General features: G+C 44.2%; 1 protein-coding gene across 6 annotated transcripts; it reads left to right on the forward strand.

Moving 5' to 3' along the window:
* Positions 1–377: 377 nt before the first annotated feature.
* ZNF410 (zinc finger protein 410) lies at positions 378–22,113 on the forward strand. Of its 6 annotated transcripts, none has more exons than XM_087747266.1 (11): positions 378–734; positions 1,086–2,839; positions 4,725–4,934; positions 14,130–14,265; positions 14,550–14,783; positions 15,082–15,273; positions 16,105–16,288; positions 17,110–17,291; positions 19,559–19,648; positions 20,800–20,925; positions 21,485–22,113. In XM_087747266.1, the coding sequence occupies exons 3-11, from the start codon at positions 4,902–4,904 to the stop codon at positions 21,667–21,669; spliced, it is 1,362 nt and encodes a 453-aa protein (XP_087603392.1). In that variant the 5' UTR covers positions 378–734; positions 1,086–2,839; positions 4,725–4,901; the 3' UTR covers positions 21,670–22,113. The 6 variants fall into 6 exon arrangements, with proteins under 6 accessions (XP_087603392.1, XP_009472742.1, XP_087603393.1 ...); XM_009474467.2 differs by having other exon boundaries at positions 16,129–16,288; XM_087747267.1 differs by having other exon boundaries at positions 1,086–1,226.
* The last annotated feature ends 32 nt before the right edge of the window (positions 22,114–22,145 follow it).

A 22,145-nucleotide genomic window follows, 5' to 3' on the forward strand; every position in this document is an offset into this window, starting at 1 on the left:
CGGAGCCCCCGACCCTCCGTGGCGGGGGGGCGCTGCGTGCCTCCGCCCCAGCCCCGCAGCGGGACCCGGAGCGGCGGGCTGAAGCGCTGCTCCGCGGCCGAGCGGGGCGGGAGTCTCTGGGTGCCCAACCGGGGCGCGGCGCCCTGAGGGGCCGGCCCGGCAGCGCGGGCCCCTCTCCCCCCCCTTCCCCCCCCAAGGGCTCCTCCGCCCTAACGCAGTGCGGCGGGAGGCCCGGGACCGGTCCCTACGGGAGCGGCGGGCGCTGCCGGGGGGCAGGGGCGGGAGGGTGCCGCCGGGCTCGCCTGCCTCGGGCGCCTCCTGTTCAAGAAAACGTGGAAAGGGTGTCGGCGGCCTGGAGGCCCGTATCCCACCGCTCGTAGGCCCGTATCCCACCGCTCGTAGGCCTTCCAGCCGGCGAAATGACCTCGGCAGCGTTCCCGCTGCCGCCACGGGAAACGCGCTGACTGCGCAGGAAAGGCGCAGCGCGACGGGGAGCCCGGCCTGTGACGGAACTGGGTGTGAGCCCGAGGGGAGGCGTGAGGAAACGCTCCTGGTCTTGGCGCTCTCCGTTTGCTAATGCTCGTCCGCTTTGTAACACCCGTGCCAGCGTCAACTGCAGGTGTAGAAAGATAGCTTCTGGTGTGCAGACAGACTTTTGAGGGAGTTTAAATACCTGTTACGTTCCGGTGCTGCAAAGGCCGAACCTCAAAGCGATGTTAATTGCAACTGTACACGTAAGTTTTACAATTTTAAAAGCCTTACTGAAAAAAACCTGATTACTGCCAGTATCTTGGAATAAAGCACATAAATTTATATGACGATGTTATATCTGAGTGTACAGAAACGTGTACACATGAAAGAACAAAAGATGTGCTAAGAGAAATAAAGCCTAGGCTCCTCCTTGCATTCAGAATAGGGTCCCATTACAAGCAGATTTATCAACAACCAAATCTAAAACACCACTCTCCCTTCGCTCCATGACTAGACACTTTCTCTGTCTCACAGCTGGGACAAAAAAACAGTATTGATTTCTCTTTTCCTGAAATGTGGAAATGTGACTGAGTCTTCTGTTTCTCCTTGATTAGAGAAAAGGATCCCAGAGGGGCAGATGTTATTGAGAAAGTGAGACTGTAGGAAATTCCCAACCGGGCAATTCTTCTCCCATCAGGGACCAGTGCTGCTTCACACACCTGCGCAAGTGATTTGGGCCTGCATAAACAACTGAGGTAAGCGCTGTGCTACTCCCACTGCAGATTCCCCTATTAGACCAAAATTCCCCAGGCAGTCAAGATGCAAGCTCTGAAGCAGCCAAACTCATCTAGCCTAGAAGGATGCAAATGAAAGGAACTTACGCGCCTACACGTCTCCATATTTTAATATCTACTCAACAATTCCACATTGCTGGGCTGATGATGAGTCAAAGGACTTCCGAGATTACCAAGTATCTTAATGTAACAGAATCAAGCTTTACGATTCAGTGCCCTGGGATTACCGAAGTGGCACCAAGAAAAAATGGTTTATGAAGTTAGTAGTTCTGCCTTTCTGGTTACCTTTGTTGGATTGTATTGCATCAGCAAATGTGGCACGCTGGGGTCGTGCCTGTGATAATAAACACAGTGAAATAGTCTTTTGCTGTGACCGTTGAATGGTCGTTTACTCAGCTCCAGCTTATCGGGGTTATGTTAAAAAATTCAATCTCGGGAGCTAGTAACTTCAGTTTTGTAGGCTTGAGCGAATAAATGGGTCTGTCTAAAGCTTCAGGTCATCACAACTATGGCCAAGTGGTCTGACGTGATAAACGCCAGACTTAGTAAGGTTCCCTGATTCAATCCACCTGCATGGCCAGTATGGCACTGAGGCAACCAAATCTCCCAGGCTGCCGATTCCAGGTGTTGAATCACAGTTTTCCCTGCCTTAGACATCAGAAATGTGCTTCAGCTTGACTGGGACTTGATTTCACAGCGCAGGCTTTTTTTAGTACTAATCCAGTGACTGCAAGTTGATGGGATAATACCTCGGAAAAAGACACGCATCTAACTTGCTTGCAGACGTCAGGGAGTTACTGGGTGGCTCCAGCAGGTAGCTGGTCTTTTTGCTGAAGCACTGGGCTGTCAGTATGACTCCAGGGCACAGCCCTCCACGAAGCCACTCGCTTCATTTAAAGCCGAGGGGGGTAACCGTGAATCTTTAGGCTGCAAATCAAAACCTTCACATGGCTGAAAGGCAGAGGAGTCGTACCGCACCTCTTAGAGGGGCTGAAAAGAGAAAATCATTCCAAAGCAGTTCACAGGCAGGTGATGACAGTCATTTCGCGGGAAGTGACTGCAGATTCTTGCACAGTCCACTGTGGATCGGAACGGGCTGTGCGCCCAGGGAACCTGGTTTTGCCAGGCTCGACAGCTCCTGTTGGGTTACTTCCGCATCGCTGGGATTCTCATTGCTCAGCAGCACCAACGCCAGTGCCGCCCCACAAGCAGCCGTTCTGACGTGGGAGTCGGGAATCACACGTGGCTCCAAAGCTGCGGACTAGCCATAACCAAGTCAAAGTTTACTGGGCCTGAAGGTCACCAGTTCGGCAGCTGTGTTGAGACCAAAGGCTGCCAACCCCGCTGCTTCAGGAGCTCTGTCCTGCTAACCCACAGATAAGGCTAATGAGCAAAAACCAAAGTAGATTACTCAGTCCCTTCTTGGGTTTTCGGTACATTGTTAAGACACGTATGTTTCTGGAGTTACTAATTCGGTGCGTGTCATCGGTGAGCTGCTGTGGACTCGGGAGTTCTCCATCGCCGACTGCAAGAACAGGCGCACCACATCGGAGCAAGGCTGAAACAGAAACCAGGTACTAGGAGGAAACCACTGTTTCCAGAGGTGCTGTAACAAACTGAAATAATGTGTCTTTTGCGTTGATTTATGTTGAAGAGGAGTTCAGCAGTTAAACGTTGAACTTGACCATAAGCTCCGTGCATAATCTTCACCTGTAAAATACTCTCCCGATCAAAAGGTTAATTTTAAGAGGGACCGGGCTGCAGCTCAACACCGCAGCCCCTGTAACGATCCCGATGGCACCGGGGAGAAAACCAGGCACCAGGCTGTTGCCGGGCCGTGTTTCGGGCTGAGGGAAACCGCAGCAACCCCGCTCCCGGGGCAGGCGGGAGGTTCCCGCACGGCACAACGCGCGTCCCCGCGGAGGCTCCTCGGGAAGGCCGGGCCCAGGCGGGCACCGGCGCTGCCCCAGCCGGGCGGGGACGGTGAGAGGCCCCGGGGCGGCGGCGCTGCCGGGCGCGGGCGCCCGGTAAGGGCGGGGGGCGGGGACAGGGACACCGGCGGCGGCCGGAAGCGGTGCTCCTTACGGCGCTTACCATAGAGCTGGAGGAGCGGGACACACCCCCCTCCCGAGCCTTTGGCATTTCCGGCCGGGTGCTCCGTCACATCCGGGCGGCTGAGATGCCGGTAAGGCGGGCGGGGGGAGGCGGGGGCCTGGGCGCTCCTCTAGGACTCGCCGCCCTCTGCGGGGTGCGGGAGCCAAGCAGGCCGGGGAGCGGGGGTGGGCGGCCCGGCCCTCCCCACCGCCGGGGGCAGCCCCTCAGGGCGACGGACCGGCCCCCGCCGGGGGGGAGGGGTGGCGCACCTGCCCCGTGTGGGGGAGGGGCGCGGCCCTAGCCGGACCTCGGCGCGCCGCCCCACCCCGCGGCTCCGGGGCCTCCCTCTGTCCCCCCCCGGGCTCCGGCCGGTGCCCGCCAGGCTGCCCCCCGTGCCCTCTCGGCCGAGGCGTGGGCAGCCGGGCCTGGCAGCTCCGGCTCTCGTCCCCGTGGGACGCTCGGGGCCCGCCCTCCCGGGTGCGGGCTGAAAGGGGGCAGCGGCTGAACAAGCGGGAGCGCTCCCGAGCCCTGGCTTGCGTGCGTTGGTCTGAGTTACTCTGCTTTCACTGTGTTTATTGTCTTGTCCCTTCACGGCAGAAGGTGAGGCTCCTGTACCGAGTATCTTGTGCCGCCCTGCTTGCTGTCAGGAGCACTAGAGGAAGGCTTTTAGGTTCTCTTTTTAGTTGATCCGGTATTCTCATCGCTTTTTAATATATTCAGTAGAGTTGTAATTGTGACGGAAGTGGGGGAAGAACTGTACGTAGTTCACTTTCTTCTCCCATCGCTAGTGTCTGCGTGCTTTCCCGGTAGGCAATAATAGATATAAACTTGTTCTCGTTTTCCCTTGTAGGCCAAAGAAGAAACGTTGCATGGGTAGTTGTGAAATAACTTCTAACCTGCCTGTGTTCATTAAGATATTTCTCATAATCAGAAATGTAACATCTTAACAGGCAGGAAAAGCAGAGGTTTCCCACTGACAGGTCGTTTGTATATGGTTGCCTTTCATCAACAATTGGGATAATTCCACTGTTTTGCAGGCTAGGAATTCAGTCTCCTTGTCTCTTGTATGCTCTGTGTGATTTTCAGTTGATTCCATAATTTCCCAGGACAAACAATTGAATTTTCCATTGAAAATGAGCTGTTGCAAAGAAAATGTGGTAAATAGCCTTTGAAAATTAATTTTGCAGTGTTAGGATGTTATTTTGCTTACTCAGTGGCAACAGAAATGCAGGAACCTGGGTAAATGAGTTTTCCCAGTACTTGAAAGTGTATTTTACAGTTGCATGCAACATCTGCTCACTTCTTTTTGCTTTGCTCTTGTTTTTTGGTTCCTATCTCTTTATATTTCCTTTTTTGTTGTTTTAGGTTAAATTGAATATTTGCGCAACACAGCTTCTTGCAGAAGGACCACCACGCTGTTTTACGCTTAGGAGAATATGAGAATAAGCAGGGAGTGTTGTTCTCTCTGAACTAAAAAAAAAAAAAAAAAAAAAAAATCTGTGCCTTGCTGAGGACAGCTGCAGGAATCGGACACTTGAATCAATGTTATCGGATGAGTTAGAATCCAAACCTGAGGTGAGCAATTATGAACTGGGTTTGGTTCCCAGGAACGTTTATGGGAAACACTTAGAAAAAGTTCAATGAGTTTACTCAGTTTGCTGCTTACATATTAATTCTCAAAGTCTATTCAGTGGCATCTTCTAATGCGTCCATGTTTTGATTTGAATGGTAAAAGATTAAAGAATATTGCAGGTTTTTTCCCCTCTTTTCAAGTGTCGGCCAATACTCTTGCCTGTTCTCAGGTTACGTTATTTTTTTCACTATTATAATGTTCTTCCTGTTACAAGAATAAAATAAATTACTGTACTGACTACTTCTTTCCCTCAAACCAAATTGATTTTACTCGGTTTTGGGGAGTCTGGATTATTCTATTAGCATGAGCCCCTTCTGTTTTTTAAAGTACTCGTGTTTCCATTAGCAGTTGGCAGAAGTGGTAGGCAGCAGCACCCAGGGGATCCTGGTTGCTTGGTGAGACTCTGCTGGACCATTCCCAGGTTCAGCCGGTAGCACGGCTGAGCAGGAATTGCAGTGATGTATGTGTGTGCACACAAATGCACACAGTGCACGCACAGCTGGCCACAAACAGATTAACATGTACACAGGTAAAGTACCTTTAAGAGGTAAACACAAACAGCATGAACGCCACAAAAGTTTGTTAGTGGAATATATCTCTACCCTCACTCAACTCATGCATACTCGCATTCACAGGTGTCTCTGGTCTCTGCCAGGCCTAAAGCCTTTCTGGTATCTGTGCCCAGACCCATTTTTTTTTAGCCAGTTTATGGCTGGAATCTTGGATTTTTCCAGACTGTGGTTGCCTCTGCCTTACACGTTAGTAGACTAGAAGTTCACTAGCAGTGCACTCACTTGTGGGGAGAATATTTAGGAATATGTTTAGTAAGTAGATAGAAGGGACTGCAGTGATCAGACACAGCAGTGTACTGACCAGCAGCCAGCTAAGATATGATAGGAGTCTCTTTTCTTCCCCCTACCCATGGTTCTTTCTCCACTTACCCACCTCAATTCCTCCTTTGATCCTCCCCCTAAACATTGCATAATAAGTTTTACACATCCTGCAGTCCCTGTTGCATCCAATAATAAGTTTGGTCTTTCCTATAACCCGACAATTTTGTTTTCTTACCAATCACAGAAGTTCTGGTTGACCCTCCTCAAGATTTCACTTCAGCAGTGGCCCCTTGATTAGTGTCTGAGGACTACTGGTCTTTGTTACTCTAACCTGTAATTCGCTAGATACAACTGTCTGCAGTTTGTTACCTTCAACACAATTGTATCAGCATGTTCACTTTATTACCTCTCCTGTTTCTTGCCTTTGAGGCTGTTAGCCAGCTATCTGTACATTCCCCCACTTAAAAGGGCAGAGGGCTGTTTCGCTTTGTGCCCTTGCTTTTTTGGTTCTCAGCTTTACCTCTTCAGAAGGCTAAGGTCCTCGAGCAGAGGACTTGGTACTGCTAGGAAGTACCTTTTGGGGAAGTTCACGGGTGTAAATAGGATTGTTTTTATTGAGTCATCTGTTTCTATCCCTTTTCAGTCCATATGCAATACAGCAGGTATCTTAAACTGGTACTCTAAAGAGAACGATTACATGCTGGTAATTCGTTACAGCCCAGGTGGTGTGGTAAGGTATTTGTTTCTTAATGGAGCAGCCAAAGGCCTTCTAATTGCACTATTCAGGAAAAGTAGCTGCAAATTCATAGTAGCCCAGAGCAGTCTCAGCATGGGCTGCAAAGAGTTAATTTCTCTTGCCTTGTGGTTGATATCTCACAACTTCTATCAAATTTTCTCCCAGTTCTGAATGATAAGGTGGGGGACTTTGTTACTTCAGTCTGTGGGTGGGTGGATTCCCATAGATTCTTTCTGACAGCTAAGGACCAGGATAGTTGGAATGATTGTTCCCTGCTCCTCAAATAGGAGCTGTAAGTGGGCCTTGGTCTTTTCTCGACTTCAGTAAGGTATTTGTTAATTAGGCGTGTTTACATAATGGTCCTATTTCCCCATAGCAGAGTTGCATTTCCTTCTCGACAAGCCCAGAACAGAGTAGGCCACTCTCAGTAGGAACAGGCCTGATGCATGAAAGGTACGGCAGTTGGAGAGGGCATCGTTTCCAGAGATGCTGTCTTCTAAACCATGTTCCTCAATTTTGATCAAGGCTATTTTATACTACAAATTGGGATTCATTTGGATTGTGGATTGTCAGCTCTATACACACCCTCATTCTGGTTCTGACTGTGGAAGTTGAGCGTTAAGTTAGTGCTATTTTCTATTCCTTTGATGTGAAACCCGTAGATACCCATCTGTGTATAAAAATACCTTTCCCAAATAGCAGTTCAAGTATCTCTGAAAGTCAGTCATGATTTTATATCCTCTGGGGAGCCATGGCACCATAATTCTTAGAGCCACAGATGTTCTTTCATATCCCCTACCATGGGAGAAAGGTATTAATTAAGAGCTAACTGTATTTGTGTAACATCTAGATAACATTAATCAAAGCACTATGGATGGATTGCATAAGCTTCTTTGCTAATGCTTTTATCCCTAAAGAAGTCACCGATGTGCCAGTAAATGTTAAATACTTGAGTAGAGGTGAATCCTCCTTTAATAGGAAGTTACAAAGTTGCTTGGAGACAGTTTGTACAGGCAGATGGATCTGCTTTTTCTTCTGGGCTCCCTGCCCCCAAAGCTGTGTTACCAGCATTCCTCAGGGAACTGATAAGATCTGCATTTTGCATGCTTTAAGCCTTCAGGGTGATTTGTTACAATTGCAAGTATTTCCAGCCACACTGGTCTGCTGCAGGGAGCTTTCTGCTGTCAGGGGTAGCTGTAGCACAATCAAGTGAACTACAGCTCTGGTCTATACGTTGAATTGGCTGTGGAAAAGGGATTGGAGGGAGGTATTTTAGCCTCTCCTTTCTCTCCTCATCAGCACCTCACAAGGAGAGACTCTTGTGAATGAATTAATTGCCCAGGGGTTGTATGGGAGGAGGGCATCCTAGTTTCTAGCTAATGAGCCTCCTGCCCTCCACACCCTTCAGCTCCAGCCCCTCCTTTCCCCTCCACCCCTCCCTCTCTGCTAAATGTTCTTTTGACCTCTTTATTTTGTAGTGGTTCGCTGGTTAAATTTAGAACAGAAACAGTATCGATTAAAAACATAGTCCCTGCTGCTGTGGGAGTCTAGTCTAACTCGCCAGCTGTCCAGTGGGACAATAGCTCTGAAGGTTAGTACTGGAGCGACTGTCCCCCCCTCTTCCTCCCAGCCACCCCATCTCAAACAAAGCAGCTGCATGGCACTTCTTGGCTTTTGAATCATCTGATGAAGGGGGTCTGTTATGGGACACAAACTTCAACCCGATCCTTCCCAGATGGCCATATTTTCATTTGTTTCTGTTGTGGTTTTGGCTTTGGTTTTTCTTTTTAGGATGTCTAGGAGGGGTTCCCAGTTCTTTAAACAGATTCCCCCTCCCCCCCCCCCCCCCCCCTCGGGTGAGGGACGTTATCCAAGCCTTCTTGGTAACAAGCATTCTGCACTGCTTGTGATAGAGCCTGGGATCATCCTGTCCAACCATCTCTTGTTGAACAGCAGGGATGACAATTATTTGTTTAGTGACAAGATCCAAGAAATATTTTACATTTTTAGTACATATACTGTCTACATTACTTACAGGATTTTCAGAGTTATGTGGTGTTTCAGCAGAAGGAGTAAAAGGAGGGTATATTCAAGAAGGTGGTATGGCAGAGCCAAAAATAAAATGCTTCATAGCAAGATGCAGCTGAGTTTTGCTCATTTTGTCCCTTCAAGGCTTATAGGTTCTCTCTGTATGACTGTCATCTGGCCCAGAAAGTTTGAATCTCTAAGTTGAGGATGTCCCTTTACAATTAATCAATATCGAAATTTGTTTCAAATTCCAAGGGATATCTTGGCTATAGAGTAAAGCCACTTGACACCTTTTAGCATTCCTTCTGTGTTCTGTTAATATTCTGTACATTCAGTTTCCCTAACTATTCCTATTCAGGTGCCCCAAGATGTTCTGTCTGCTTGGTTACAAATTCTAGCACTTTGACCATATTTGCAGAAGGATCAGTCTCCTCCTTACATAGAGGTTCTATAGTCACCATCTCAGGAATACTTACAGCCCACCTGGATCCTGTTTGTGATGCCAGATATTATATGGTTATGAGATCTGACAAACTGTAGCATCCAGGAGATTCCTTCCCTTCTGGTCCTTCAGACAAGAGACCACTGGACTGCTCCCAAATGCAGGCAGAAGTGAGGCTGAGCCTGAACTGCAAATACGCGCCCATGCACACATAGACCGTACAGACATGTATGGCTGTAAACACGAGCAGATGGCAGGACGGCATCTTTGCAGGCACCCACAAACACAAATGGCATTCCCATGGAACAGGAAGACCACAAATGGCCTAATTCTGTTCCTACTTACCAAATAAGCAGGCGTGAAATTTGCTCACGTGTCACACGTGTGCCCTCTCTCAGCTGACATGGTGTACTCACGGTTGTGAATCTGTCCAGTCTCTGCCAAACCTTGAATCCTTCCCGTATCCGTCTCCAGGCCCTGGGCTATTTAATCCAGCCTTTGGCCAGGATCTTGGGTTTCGAGATTGTGGTTTCCTCCTATTCGCAGGCTAGTCTAACTTGAAGTTAATTAAATGACTGTACTTGGAAACTATTTAGGAGCAAACAGCATTTGAGAAGAAGACGGGATAGACTACAGTGATGAAGCAGAGAGAGCAGCGTACTGACCTGCAGCCTGCTAACATGTGGTCGACCCATATTATTCCCCACCCCCTTCCTGTACACCATGGTTGTTCGTCTCCTATCCACCTTGATCCCTCCCTTTCCCCACCTTTGATCCTTCCCTTAAACATCCATAAGTTTTTCACATTCCCACAGCCTCCTCTTAAGACATCTTAATAATAGGTTTTTACGCGGTCCCAGAATTTCCCCCGTATCCCATAAGAAGTTTGCTCTTGCCTATTAGATGTGTTCTGGTAACCCATGATAATATTGTTCCTATCTCTTACAAGTTTCTGGTTGAATTCCTTCAAGGTCACACTCAAGTCCTTCCTGTAATGGCCCATCCATCAGTGTCCCAGGAGTTCTGGTCTTTGTTACTCTCTCTTATCTGCAGTTTGTTGGAGTTTGTCTATCTGCACATTTAATTTATCACCTCTCCTGTTCCTAGTCTGTCTTTTATGCTAAATAGCCAATTACCAGATACCCTTACAATTTCCTATTTGCTTTCAGCTGCAAAACCAAATTAAAAGAAACATAAGAAAGCAGCACACTGTGTTTGTAATTAGTTTTTCCCCATATTCCAGTTGCTGTAGTTGTCACAAAGGTATTCAATGATTTTGAACAGGAAGGAAGGTTTCTGAAAGTACTTGGCTGTCAAGATACAACGGTCACATGAGAATTTTTATTTTCTCTGAATTATTTGATGTAGAGTTGGGAGCGATATATTTGGTGATTGGTTTGCTTTAGTTTATGGGAAGGGTTAGGGTTTTTTATTCCGAATTTTAACAGTGAGCATGATTCATGTCCTTTTGTTTACTTCTTCTTTTGCCCCCTTTTAATTCTCTGTACTAGCTTATTATTACCTTATAAAGAAAACTAAAAGGATCCATCTTCTTTTGAGCATCTGTTTGCAGCTGCTGCATTTTGCTTTTCCCTAGTGCCTTAATGTTGCTCTGTGGAAGTGGAGGGTTTGAAGGAAAGCTTTCCTATTGTAGGAGGAAAGTTTTATCTAAGGCTTTCTGTATAAAAATAGAAGAGTCCATAAAACAAGTGTTTCATGGTGGAGTAGGCAGCAGTAGGAATCATGAACAGCTTTTAAATGAAAGACAATCCGGTAATTTAGAACCATCTTGCTGCTGACATTTTTTAGTCCACTTCTTTCTTCTGGTTGCCTTGCTCTGTTATTTCAAACTCCCTTCCCTTTTTACCCCTCTTTCTCCTATTTTTTTAATTTTAAATTAGAATGCATGGCCTTGAGGGAGGGGCTGTCTCTTATTGCCTATGTATTTTTTTTGACAACATAAAAATAGTTCCCTCTTCTGACTGGGGCCTCTGGATAATCTTATACCTAAGAAGAAAAAATGCTAACCTTTCAAACTGCAGCCTGGCTTGTGGCCTAGTTCAAGTGGCATATTGCCATCTGAACGGCTTCAAGACTTAATTTTTACCTTCATAATTGTCAGTGAGGACAGGCTGCTCCTAAGGGAGGGTGAGCTGGGAGCCAAGGGTGATCCCAGCCCAGGCAGTGTCCTCACTGACCAGGGCATGGTCCTGCAGCACCTGCACACAGCAGGCAGAAATGGGTGCTGGAAACAGGATCCATCCACAGTCCTGGACAAGGCAAAGTGATGAACCAGGTCCAGGGTCTATCCAGAGAGCCCAGTCAGGAGTAGCAGGAGATGGGGCTGGAGACACTGATCTAAAAGTCTGAGGTCCATCCAGAAGACAGAGCTTGAGACAGGTAAACCTACACACAGCTCAGGAAGGGACTAGGGAGCACAGGGTGAGCTTAAATGGAGCCCCTGGGTTTAAATGGAACCCCTGGGCAGAGGGTGTGGGTGGGGGCCCCAGGTGAGAGCACTCAGGGCAGTTAAGGCTTCAGGGCTCTGACAGCAGTACTTTGAGGTAAAACTGTTTGAGGAAGCATCAATATTTCCAGAGTTTTCATGAGAGGAAATCAGCATAGAGAAATCAGAGCCCAAACTATTAAGTTTCTTTGCAGTTTCTGCAAAAATACTAAGACAATCACAACATACAAAATAAGAATCAAATTATTAGTGACTGTTGGGTTTTAATCACAAATATACCATGGGCATATCATGCTTTTTTACTCTGTTTCTTTTGACACTGATGAACCACCTCGCTGTACAGACAACTCTGTCTGGGCTCTGCATGAATGCATACTAAAATGCGTCACAATGAGGGTAGCAGCTTTTGAATAAGTGTCTTGTACAGTTTCCTTCTAAATGCCAAAGATAAAGGAAGTCTGTTGCATACAGTTGTTTGCTAGACAGCAGCAGAATGCAGGATCTTTATGTCAAGGAGTTTCCTAGAGACAAGGAATAGTGACTTGAGGGTTAAGTTTTTGGTGTCTTGTTATTTTCCATATTTCTTTCATCTGTGTTTTTCAAAATATTTTGAGAATGTGAGTATAGGGGTGTCTATTTGACAGAACTTACAGCCAAATAAGTAGATCCTATATATGGTTTTTGAGGGGCGTTTTCTCTGAAATGTGGAGTATGTGTCTGGGTCTGTTACAACTGACCCCTTTCAGTCTTTCTGGTCTCCAGAAGTTTAATTCCATACAGGGAAGGGATTTGAGACCGTGTTTGTTAAAAAAACTTGTGGAGTTCACAGAAGAATTAGTTCAGTCCATTGCAAAAGTTGGGCTGTTATCTCCTCACTCCCAGCAGCGCTTCCTTTGTTAAATCAGAATATTTTAGTATGAACTGCTGTGGCACTGGTAATGGGAAAAAAGAGACTCTCATTTCTGTGTCTGTGCCTTGGAGGTAAAGAGGAGTCCAGCATTATATCCAGTACTCTGACAAAAGCTTGAGATGTTGTCAAGGGGACAGAATGAGTAAACAAGAGACATGCTTTGCTCTTCTGAACTTGGTTAAATGTGGGAAGACTTTCAGGGGTGAGGAAGGGCATTTCTTTCACTTCCAGTTCCTTTTCAAATGTCAGGTTCCTTTTTTATAACTCAATATTTTTAGGAGTTAGCCAGAAGTAATTTTTTCATTGCCAGAGCTGACTGGTGTTAAGGATAGCTGAATCTGCTGGACTGAATGACCCGGGCATTTCTGACCTCCTGGGCCCATCAAGATGAGGGCTGCTCTGTATTTCTGATCTTAGATCCAGCCACTAGTGAGGGTTAGTACAATTTTCAAATAGGTGTGCACACACATGCACTGTACAGATGTGACTGGCGCCAAACAGATTAACACAGGTAGGACGCTCACAGCTTTACCCACATGAACACAGGCAGCGCAAAGTACGTGATTCTGTTTCCAAGGGTTGCTGCCTAGGGCCAGCCTTCATGGGTTTCTCCAGGATATGTCCCCACACCTCTCATTCTGCTTGCCGACTAGTCAGGCTTGGAGTTCACTAGCATGTGGCACGCACACACTCTAGAGAGCGGGATCACACAGGAAACAGTTAGGAATGGAGTTTAATAAGAGGACAGGATGGACGGCGATGGTTAGGCTGCGCCAGACTACTGAATCGACCAACTTCCTGCTTAGATGTAATGGGCCTCTTTTATCCTCCCTTCTCCATTTTCCTGTGTTTGTTCTGCCCTGATCCACCTTGATCCCTTCCTTTTCCTGCCTTTGGCCTTTCCCTTAAACAATGCGTAATAAGTCCTGTACAGTCCCCCAGATCTCTAGTTCAGTCCCAAAGTCCTCCCCAGGGAATGCATCCCAGTATAAATCCTATACCTCTTTATGCAGTAGTCCCCCTTATTTTGCATAGGATTCTGGAGAGGGTTGCTTCTGTTGAATCCCTTAGTGGGCGGGTTTCACACTAAGGACAGTGGCTTTAATTGTCCATCTTTGATGGTCTTAGGAGTAGCTGATTTGGATGGATAAGGCTGTGTTCTCCCTTTGTTCCTCTGATCATTATCTGCCTATTTTGAATAGCCATTAGCTAGACATCTTTGCAAATAGTCTTTTGCTTGCTTTTATGTTTAAAAAAGGTCAACTTTCTTTCAGTTAAGTATTTAAAGACAAATATTAAAAAAAAATACCTGTAGCAAAGGCTAAGCATGGAAAACATTTACTTGGAAGCTTACAGCATAGGAAAGTACTAAGTGGTAAAAGGTGAATTAGAAAGGAGTATATGCCTTAAAACATGGCATATATTGGTAAAATTTATCTTGGTAAAAGATTAATTAAAAAGGAATATAGCCTAAGTAGCCTTCAGAGTAGTCTGCAGTGATCCAGAGCTGTTTATTGTATGTTAAAGAAATGGTGACAAATACAAACAATTCCTTCTTTGTCATTAATGTAAACTGAAAAGCTTCCATTTACTTTGATGTGTATTCATGGGATTATATTCAGTGTCTCCTACAAGACAGTAGTGGGTAACAGACTGGGTTTAGTACCTTTTTAAATGATTGGTGCTGCTCTTGACCTAATCATCAGTATCTTTTTTTTCAGCTGCTGGTTCAGTTTGTTCAGAATACTTCTATTCCACTGGGGCAAGGGCTGGTGGAATCGGAACCAAAAGACATCACCTGTCTTTCTCTCCTTCCTGTAACTGAGACCTCAGAATGCAACAGACTCATGTTGCCAGGTAAAATCTATGCGGCAGATCTTTGTGAGCGTACAGCTGTCTTTACTGCGCCACTGTGACGCACTGCCTCTTGCTGATACAGCATTCCAGGGACGGAGGAACAAGTTCAGAAGGGTGGCTGAAGCTTTTCTCATTTAACAGTGAAGTCTGACTAGTTAGAAAATTCCTTCCTCCTCCCATCTCTCTCAAGTTTTATTTTTTTTCTAGAAAAATAACTTCATAGATATCTTTTAGTCATAGTGTATTTATACTCTTATTTACTCTGATTTCACTTTGTTCACTAGATGATGAAAGAGATCTCACTTCTGCAAGTCACACTAATTCTTCCAAAGATGTTTCTTCATCTGCTGTCTTGAGAAGTCTCCAGGTAAATGTGGGCCCTGATGGAGAGGAAACAAGGGCACAGAATGTACAGAAACCATCCGAACTTCTGTCAACTCCAGAGACATCCAGTTTATTGCAAGACCTCCAGCCCAGTGACAGCACTTCATTTATTCTTCTCAACCTAACAAGAGCAGGTAATTCTCCTTCTGTTTGTCATCTGGCTGGATAAGTCTCAAACAACAGAATGCAGGAGATACAAGTACAACTCTGTCCCTGCTGCTTATGAAGGGGAAAGATCACGAAATTTGCTGGGCATTATTGGATATTTCAGGAGCATTTAATCATCAACAGCTTCCTACAATGTAGAGGTCAGTGAAGACTTTTTCAGTGCGGCTGTTGCATCTATGCCATGAACACCAGCCTCTGGGAAGCAAAAGAAATTTCCCTCTGTTACATTATCCTTCTGTTTCATGAAGTTGTCTTCTTTTCTAGGGCTGGGGTCTCCAGCAGAGCACTTGGTGTTTGTTCAAGATGAAGCAGAAGATTCTGGGAATGACTTTCTCTCTCATGATAGCACAGACAGCAGTACCCCATGGTTCCTACGAGTGCAAGAATTGGCCCATGACAGTTTAATTGCTGCCACTCGGGCACAGCTCGCTAAGAATGCCAAAGCAAGCAATAATGGTAGGAAATCCCCTGCTTCTGTCTCGAAAGTTGAATGTTCCATACAAGGCCCCTAGTTTCGGCTTGTTTCTTCCTCTCTCGCTTACTCTCTCTTGCTTTTAATCTGTTCTGACATGTCTTCAAATCATCAGTGACAGAATTATACAGAACAATCATGTAATTTTTCTGCAATATAAATAGGCTTTTCAGTTTTTTTCTGGCAATGAACTTCAGTGGAACCAGCAGTTCCATTGTAGTCCGCATGTTCTCTGGTACATGTAAAGAGTATCTTCTTTCTGACTGCAGCTGCTTGTATTTCAACTTTCATTTTCACTTTCAAGTGTCTATTTTTAATGCATACTGTAATTCGTACTTTCTTCTTAGCTCCACTGGGTTTGGAGATCAGCTTTCTGGAGAATACATAATTGGATTTAGTCACATGCTTTGTGACTGAATTATTTTAATAAATAATTGCAAACAAATGCAATATCTCTTTTTTAGCTAAGGTGTTTTTAAAAATAGTTATCCTGGCTGATACTTAAAATCGGTTGGTTGATATTGATATAGAGACCATTTTTATAATTTTTGATGCATTGGCTTTCTATTCTACTTGTGATAAGCCTCATCTGGTAGCAGCTGATCTGATATGGATAGCTTGTGGGGAATAGTTTATGGGCCCGGTAAAGTTTGCAAATCCGTGTCTGATCCCTGTTATGGGCTAGGCAGCAGCATGTAGGACATCGTAAACCATTAGTAGCCAGGCATATACTTGCTTTATAGTCCTGGACCATATATGATGCTGGTTTTATGTATTAAATTTGACACATTATAGTAATCTGTATCTTTTTTTAGATTTTGCTGGGCTTTTTCTTCCAGGTGAAAATGTTCATCTTTGCTCAGGAGATGGGCAGCCAAAAGACTCTAGCCCCATTCCTCACTTATCTCGCGTGGAAAGGAAGCTGAAGTGCACAGTTGAGGGCTGCGATCGGACATTTGTGTGGCCAGCTCACTTCAAGTATCATCTGAAAACACACAGGTGAGCAGAATAAAGCTATATGTTGTCATGACTTTGAAAAACTGTGCTCTGTATTTGGGATAGCATTAGTTTTTGGCATCAACAAGCTGTGAAAGCCTAGTATTACTCTTAGGAATACTAGGCCTGTTGCTTGCTTTAGGTCATTTATGTTGAAACACTTTGACCAGATTTAGATTATTTTTGCAGGTCTTTATTACTGTTTGGTTTAGAACATTTGTATTTTAACAGGTGCTTAGTAAAGAGGATCAGTATCGCTTCTGTGGTATGGTGAGCATTGGAACTTGTAGGATGCTATCACATTTTTATATATCCTTGAACAAAGTTGCTTGCTCTAACAAACGACCCTAATCTTTTTTAGCTAAGAAATTGGCATTCTCTAAGGTAAATTGTAGATGAGAAGCTGAAAAACTGGGAAGGACTCCAACAGACATGAGCCCATCATCTTGCCCTGAGACAGGGCCCGCAGTAATTGCATATGCTATATGCACACATACAGTCATTTTTGATCCTCCAGTGACGGAAATTCCACAATGTTCCTGTATAATCTGTTGCACTGCTTTACTAAATCATTCTGGATAGGGAATAGGCAAGGTCATATGATGAAAAGATATTACCTGAACAAATTCTTCCAGTGGACCACCCAGACTCTAGTTCCTTAGGACTTAGGTCACTCACTTTGGTTGAGTCTCTCAGTTTTCTGATATAATTAATTTTGGTTTAAATGTTTCTGCTTTTTATTTAATCAAAAAAAAGAAGTCAAGTGTTTGTGAAAACCACATTGCAGTAGCTGGTAATGAAACAGCTTTTTTGTTGATTTCCAGGAACGACCGCTCCTTCACCTGCCCAGCAGAAGGCTGTGGAAAAAGTTTCTACGTCTTGCAGAGGCTGAAGGTGCACATGAGAACTCACAATGGTGAAAAACCCTTTGTGTGCACAGAGTTGGGCTGTGGGAAACAGTTCACAACAGCTGGAAATCTGAAGAACCACCTACGAATTCACACCGGTGTGTTTTAGACCTCACCTATTTGTGGTCTGCAGAGGTGGGGTCTTTACTGAGGGGTAAACCACTTCCTCCTCCGTCCTCAAACTTTTGAGAATACTATGTTGTTTATCTCTGATGTTCATTAATGTCCCTTTTCTATGAGTTCACATTGATCTATAGGTCAAATCAGTCAACTACTTATCCCCCTTTACTTTCCTATATAATTTCACACGTTTCTCCCTTCCAGTACTATATGATGATGCCGTACTCTGCTCAAACCCATGCTCTGAATATTCCCTTCCTCCCTCAAAGTTGTTTGATGGAGGAAGGCGTGTGTGTTGTTTTGGGGAGAAACTAGACTATTCCCAAGAGAATAGTTAGTGAACACAACTGCTGTAACTGTTTTTAATAGAGAAGCTATTTTAAATTCCTGAAAGGTACAATAGCTTAGATACTGCTCCAGTGTGGAGTCCTGGTGGACACAGTTGTAGCTGTACTGACATCTGGCTGAATCTGACTAGCTTATGTTACCTATGCTGCTTGTAGAGTGACTACATTTGGGAAATTTAGGAAAGTGAGGAATACAGTGGGATGAGTAGCAAAAATATAGAAGCAAAGTCTAGTAGAAAAAGGCAATGATTAGAAGACAGCATTTTGGCGTGCCAACTGCTCTTTTTGTGCTAATGCTAATTCGGGATGTTACCATATGCTGGAGCCTATGTACTTTTAACTCATGCTCAGCTTTTTATATATTAAATAAAACAAGAACCTTTATTTCACAACACTGTATTTTATACATGGTTTGTTTATGCTGTCTCCTCTGGAGAATTTGATCCTGCCTTGTCAATATTTTTAGAGTAGCCAGCCAAAGTTTTGACAACTGCAGAAAGTTTTATGTATTTTTATCCTAGAAAGTTGCTTGAGAAAGGCACAAAAGTTACTGCTGAAATGATCAGCAATTTAATACTTAGCCAAGTTCATAATGTATATGCCGGTAGTTTTGTTTGGTTGGTTTTTTAAGCCTCAGGGTTATCACACCACTTAAACAAATGACCCAGTTCAAGCCTCTCAGAATATTGTTAGAGATTCCCTGGTGGCCTAAGAAGGTTGCATTGCATTACAGTTGGTTAACATTTCAAAATAACCTTGACAACTGTGAGAGCACAAGGCCTCCCTAGTAAAATGAAATCGCAGATTATGTGGGCCGCCAGCAGCTGTTTATGCCTTCTGCCTTACTTAAACACTACCGTATGGTATCTACTTTGTAGATACACATGGAAAAAGGTTGCTATTTTAAAGAAATTGCAGTCTAGCTAGAACACATGGTTTGGGGGCAGATGTTGGGATGTAGTTAAAAATTATATATGCCAATAATAAAATTTTGAATGTGTAGTAACAGCAACTGTGGTTTTTACAGTTGTCTTTTGCACTTGCATCTCCCAGCCAAGACGCAGATAAAGTTAATAGGCCTGCTGACACATCCACAATCCTCCATGATAGAGTGAGTGTTCCGTAACCAATGGAGTAGCAGCTTCTGGAGGAGTAAATAATAACTTTCTTAACTGCAAATTGCTAATGTGCAGGCAAAAGTTGCCTCTAGTTTTATTTAAGGCTTTATTAAGAGGGTGTTTAGAACAGATTAATTACATTGCGTTGCATTAGTGTAGTCACCTCCCAATTTATCATCATTTAGACAAATACAAAAATAGCTGTGGAAATATATAAAAATAACAAATTTCAGCCTGTAAGAACAAATTGTGCCTTGAATTACTGTTCCTCCACACATAAATATAAATGACTGACACATCTCTCACGGGATTTTGCCAAGTTCAGCCTGATCTGAAATAAAGTATAGAATCTGATATGAAGGGAAATACAGTTAATGGGATTTTTGGCACTGAGAGGCAGAAAGGGAACAGGATCCTGGGAGTGTGTGAAGCAGAGCTGGTTGTTAAGAACTGCATATAGAAGATATATCATAGTCCAGGCACTTTAATATTACTCTTTTGGTATTTATATACTTGGAAGGTCTATTTAGAAACAGTGAACCCTTGCTTCACTTTCAGTGAATGATGATCTAAGAATATTTCAGAACGAATGTCAGTGTTTCCTCTTGAAAGCTGATGATGAGAATGCTTTAAAAGCCTTAGGAAGCATGTATGTAATTTCTCTTGAACTTTGTTGCATCTAAGGCCAAAAGGGAGAATGGGGTAGAGATCTTCAGAGGGACTTGGACCATCAGATCAAATCATGATCCCAAAATCTAAGAGCTTACTTCTCTCTTGTAGGGGAAAAACCCTTTCTGTGTGAGGCGCAGGGATGTGGTCGCTCCTTTGCTGAATACTCCAGCCTTCGGAAACATTTGGTTGTCCACTCAGGTAAGAGTCTTCACCTGACATTCTGTGACCTATCTGAGAAAAGATCTGTGTTGTAGGACTTTGATTTGATTTCCTTAATTAAAATCCCCTGGTTTCTACAGGACTTCTGGTCATTGTGTTTCACAGCTTCCTTTGTGGTGCCTTTAGCCTATACACTTTAATCTTTTCTGTTGTTTCTGTTTCTAAATTTTATGTTTCTAAATTCAGATTACATTTTTTAAATTTATTTTTTAAATTGTTTCTAAAATGTCACAAAGTTGGATATCTGTTTCATAGCTGCCATTTTCTTATTTAAAAGAGTGAATCTAGCACCTCTATATATTAATCAAAGCCATTCAAATCTGAAATCTCTCATGAGTGGGTTTCTGCCATAGGTAGGGTTTTCCTTTATTTTTTAATACTACATACTTGTAATTGGACAAAGCATTAGATGGAAATGTATTTCACAAGTGTTTCAAAGCTTCTGCCTTCTGTTTTGATTGATCTATCTTAAATATCATCAGCATGTAATGAATATGGCTTTTTTGGAGAAGGGGAGATTTTATTGGGGTAGTAACTTTTGGGATTACCTGATTTCTCCACGCATTTTCTTTCTGTCTCCTTGGCTTCCATGCTATTGAGCTCACACGTATGGACATCATACTTGTTGTATTGTGAAAATGATAGACTGCTCTGTAAAATGGAAATCCTTTCACAGTGACAAGTCATCATCCAGTCTCTACTCAGTAATGTAAACCAGATGCTGCAATTTGTTGTGTGATAGCAGGAGATAGCTTCCTTGCTTCTGCTTCCTTGCTTTTGGTCATTTTATTCTAGGTATGGGACATCAAATATTTCCATGTCACTGAGTAAGACATTCCAAATAACTTGTTCCCTCTCATAAATCAGACTTTAAGACTTTATGTTACTCTTCAGACTTGAGATTTGCAACAGCTGGCAATACTGATACCTAAAACTCTTCTGTTGTGGAAGGTTATTGCTCTCCAGGAAACAGGAATATTTCTCATTTGTTTTTTTTTTTTTTCCACTGATAATTAGCACCAGTGGTGTCAACAGCCATTTCAAACCAGTATTACTGGCTTCTTGGTTGATGAGGTCTTTATTCCCAATTTGGTAATTCTTGGGATATTTTTTCCCCCTTCTACTGCAAGGAGTGAAGCCCCATCAGTGCCAAATTTGTGGGAAGACATTTTCCCAGAGTGGTAGCAGAAATGTGCATATGAGGAAACACCACTCCCGAATTGGAACAGCTGGCAGCAGAGACCGAGAACAGCCAGGTAAGGAACGGAGGGCACTCTCTGGGGGGGAGAAGTGCAGGAAAGAGTTAGTGGATGGTCAAAGAGAAGGGAAGATGTTTGTCCTGAAAATATAAGACCACAAGCCAGTAAGGAATAAAACTGTTCCTCTTGGAGATGAAGATGGATTGCTCACCCTCCCCTTTTCTAGGATAGAAAACAAAGGTGTATTTCTGTATTGTGGTCAAGGGGCAGATAGGTTTATTATTTTCAAAATTGGCGTGAATCTCGTATCTTTTTTTCACATGGAATTTGTGCCCTTTGTTATGTATTCTTGTTGTAAGAAGCCCGTTTTTTTATGCAATGTGAATTATTTAAAGAGAAAGCCAAGCCTGCATGAGATCCTGCCATACTAAGGCTCAAAACAATAAAGACAGGAGTTAGCATCATTGGAGCACTGGATGCCCAAAGAGTAGGAAGGGGTAAAGTAGGTGTCTGGGGAAGAAGCCTGTGTGACTTGGAGGTGGGCAGGGATTGTATCGTATATTGCAGTTTCATTACATCATGAGAATTTTGTGTTTTGTGTTTTTTTTCCCAATAGAGTCACTGATGGGCAGCAGTTTGCTGGAAGAATCTACAGTGCATAGCAAGAATCTCATCTCCATGAACTCTCAGCCCAGCCTTGGTGTTGAGTCTCTGCACCTGCCAGACACCGAGTCTATTATTGGAGTAGAGGAGGGTGAGACCAGCTGCTCTTTTTTTCGCCCTCTTATATGTGGTGACTGAAGCGGGATCGATCATTCCTCCTAGAGGCTGACAGTGTTGCAGTGGGATGAGTGAACATTGCTTTAACTGTGCACAGAGCAGGTGGGTAGATGGAGAATGAATCGTAAAACTGGAGCTGGAGAAGACCTACTGGACCAAGTTTCTCTCTTGCAGAGCTTAAAAGGTGAAGTCTGCTGCTTAGGTGTCATTTAGCCCATGTCGTGGAACGCCATTTCCAAACTCTTTATGCAGTCCATTCTCCTAAAGCCTAATGCGTTTGTTTTGCTGGAGCACCTAGGAGCCCAGTTCAGGACCAGGACCTCATTGTGCTAGGCACTGTACAAACATCCAGTATCTTGAGCAACAGGCCCTCCTTCCATCCTTTACCTTCAGAGACTATATTCTAATACATCTCACTGTCAGAAGCTGACTTACTATCTGAAATAAATGTACTACTTGATATCATTTAATTACCTTTGCTGTGTTCTTTTCCTGCT

Source organism: Nipponia nippon, unplaced genomic scaffold (assembly GCF_047370975.1).
Source record: "Nipponia nippon isolate SJK-2023a ecotype South Korea unplaced genomic scaffold, ASM4737097v1 scaffold_11, whole genome shotgun sequence".
In the NCBI taxonomy this organism is placed as follows: Eukaryota; Metazoa; Chordata; class Aves; order Pelecaniformes; family Threskiornithidae; genus Nipponia; species Nipponia nippon.

What these genes read in the sequence shown, in the direction of transcription:
- ZNF410 (XM_087747266.1), top strand. Translation starts at nt 4,902, where the DNA reads ATGTTATCGGATGAGTTAGAATCCAAACCTGAG. An exon ending in AGTTAGAATCCAAACCTGAG is followed by an intron (nt 4,935 to 14,129) that starts GTGAGCAATTAT and finishes CTTTTTTTTCAG; the next exon opens with CTGCTGGTTCAGTTTGTTCA. An exon ending in TATCATCTGAAAACACACAG is followed by an intron (nt 16,289 to 17,109) that starts GTGAGCAGAATA and finishes GTTGATTTCCAG; the next exon opens with GAACGACCGCTCCTTCACCT.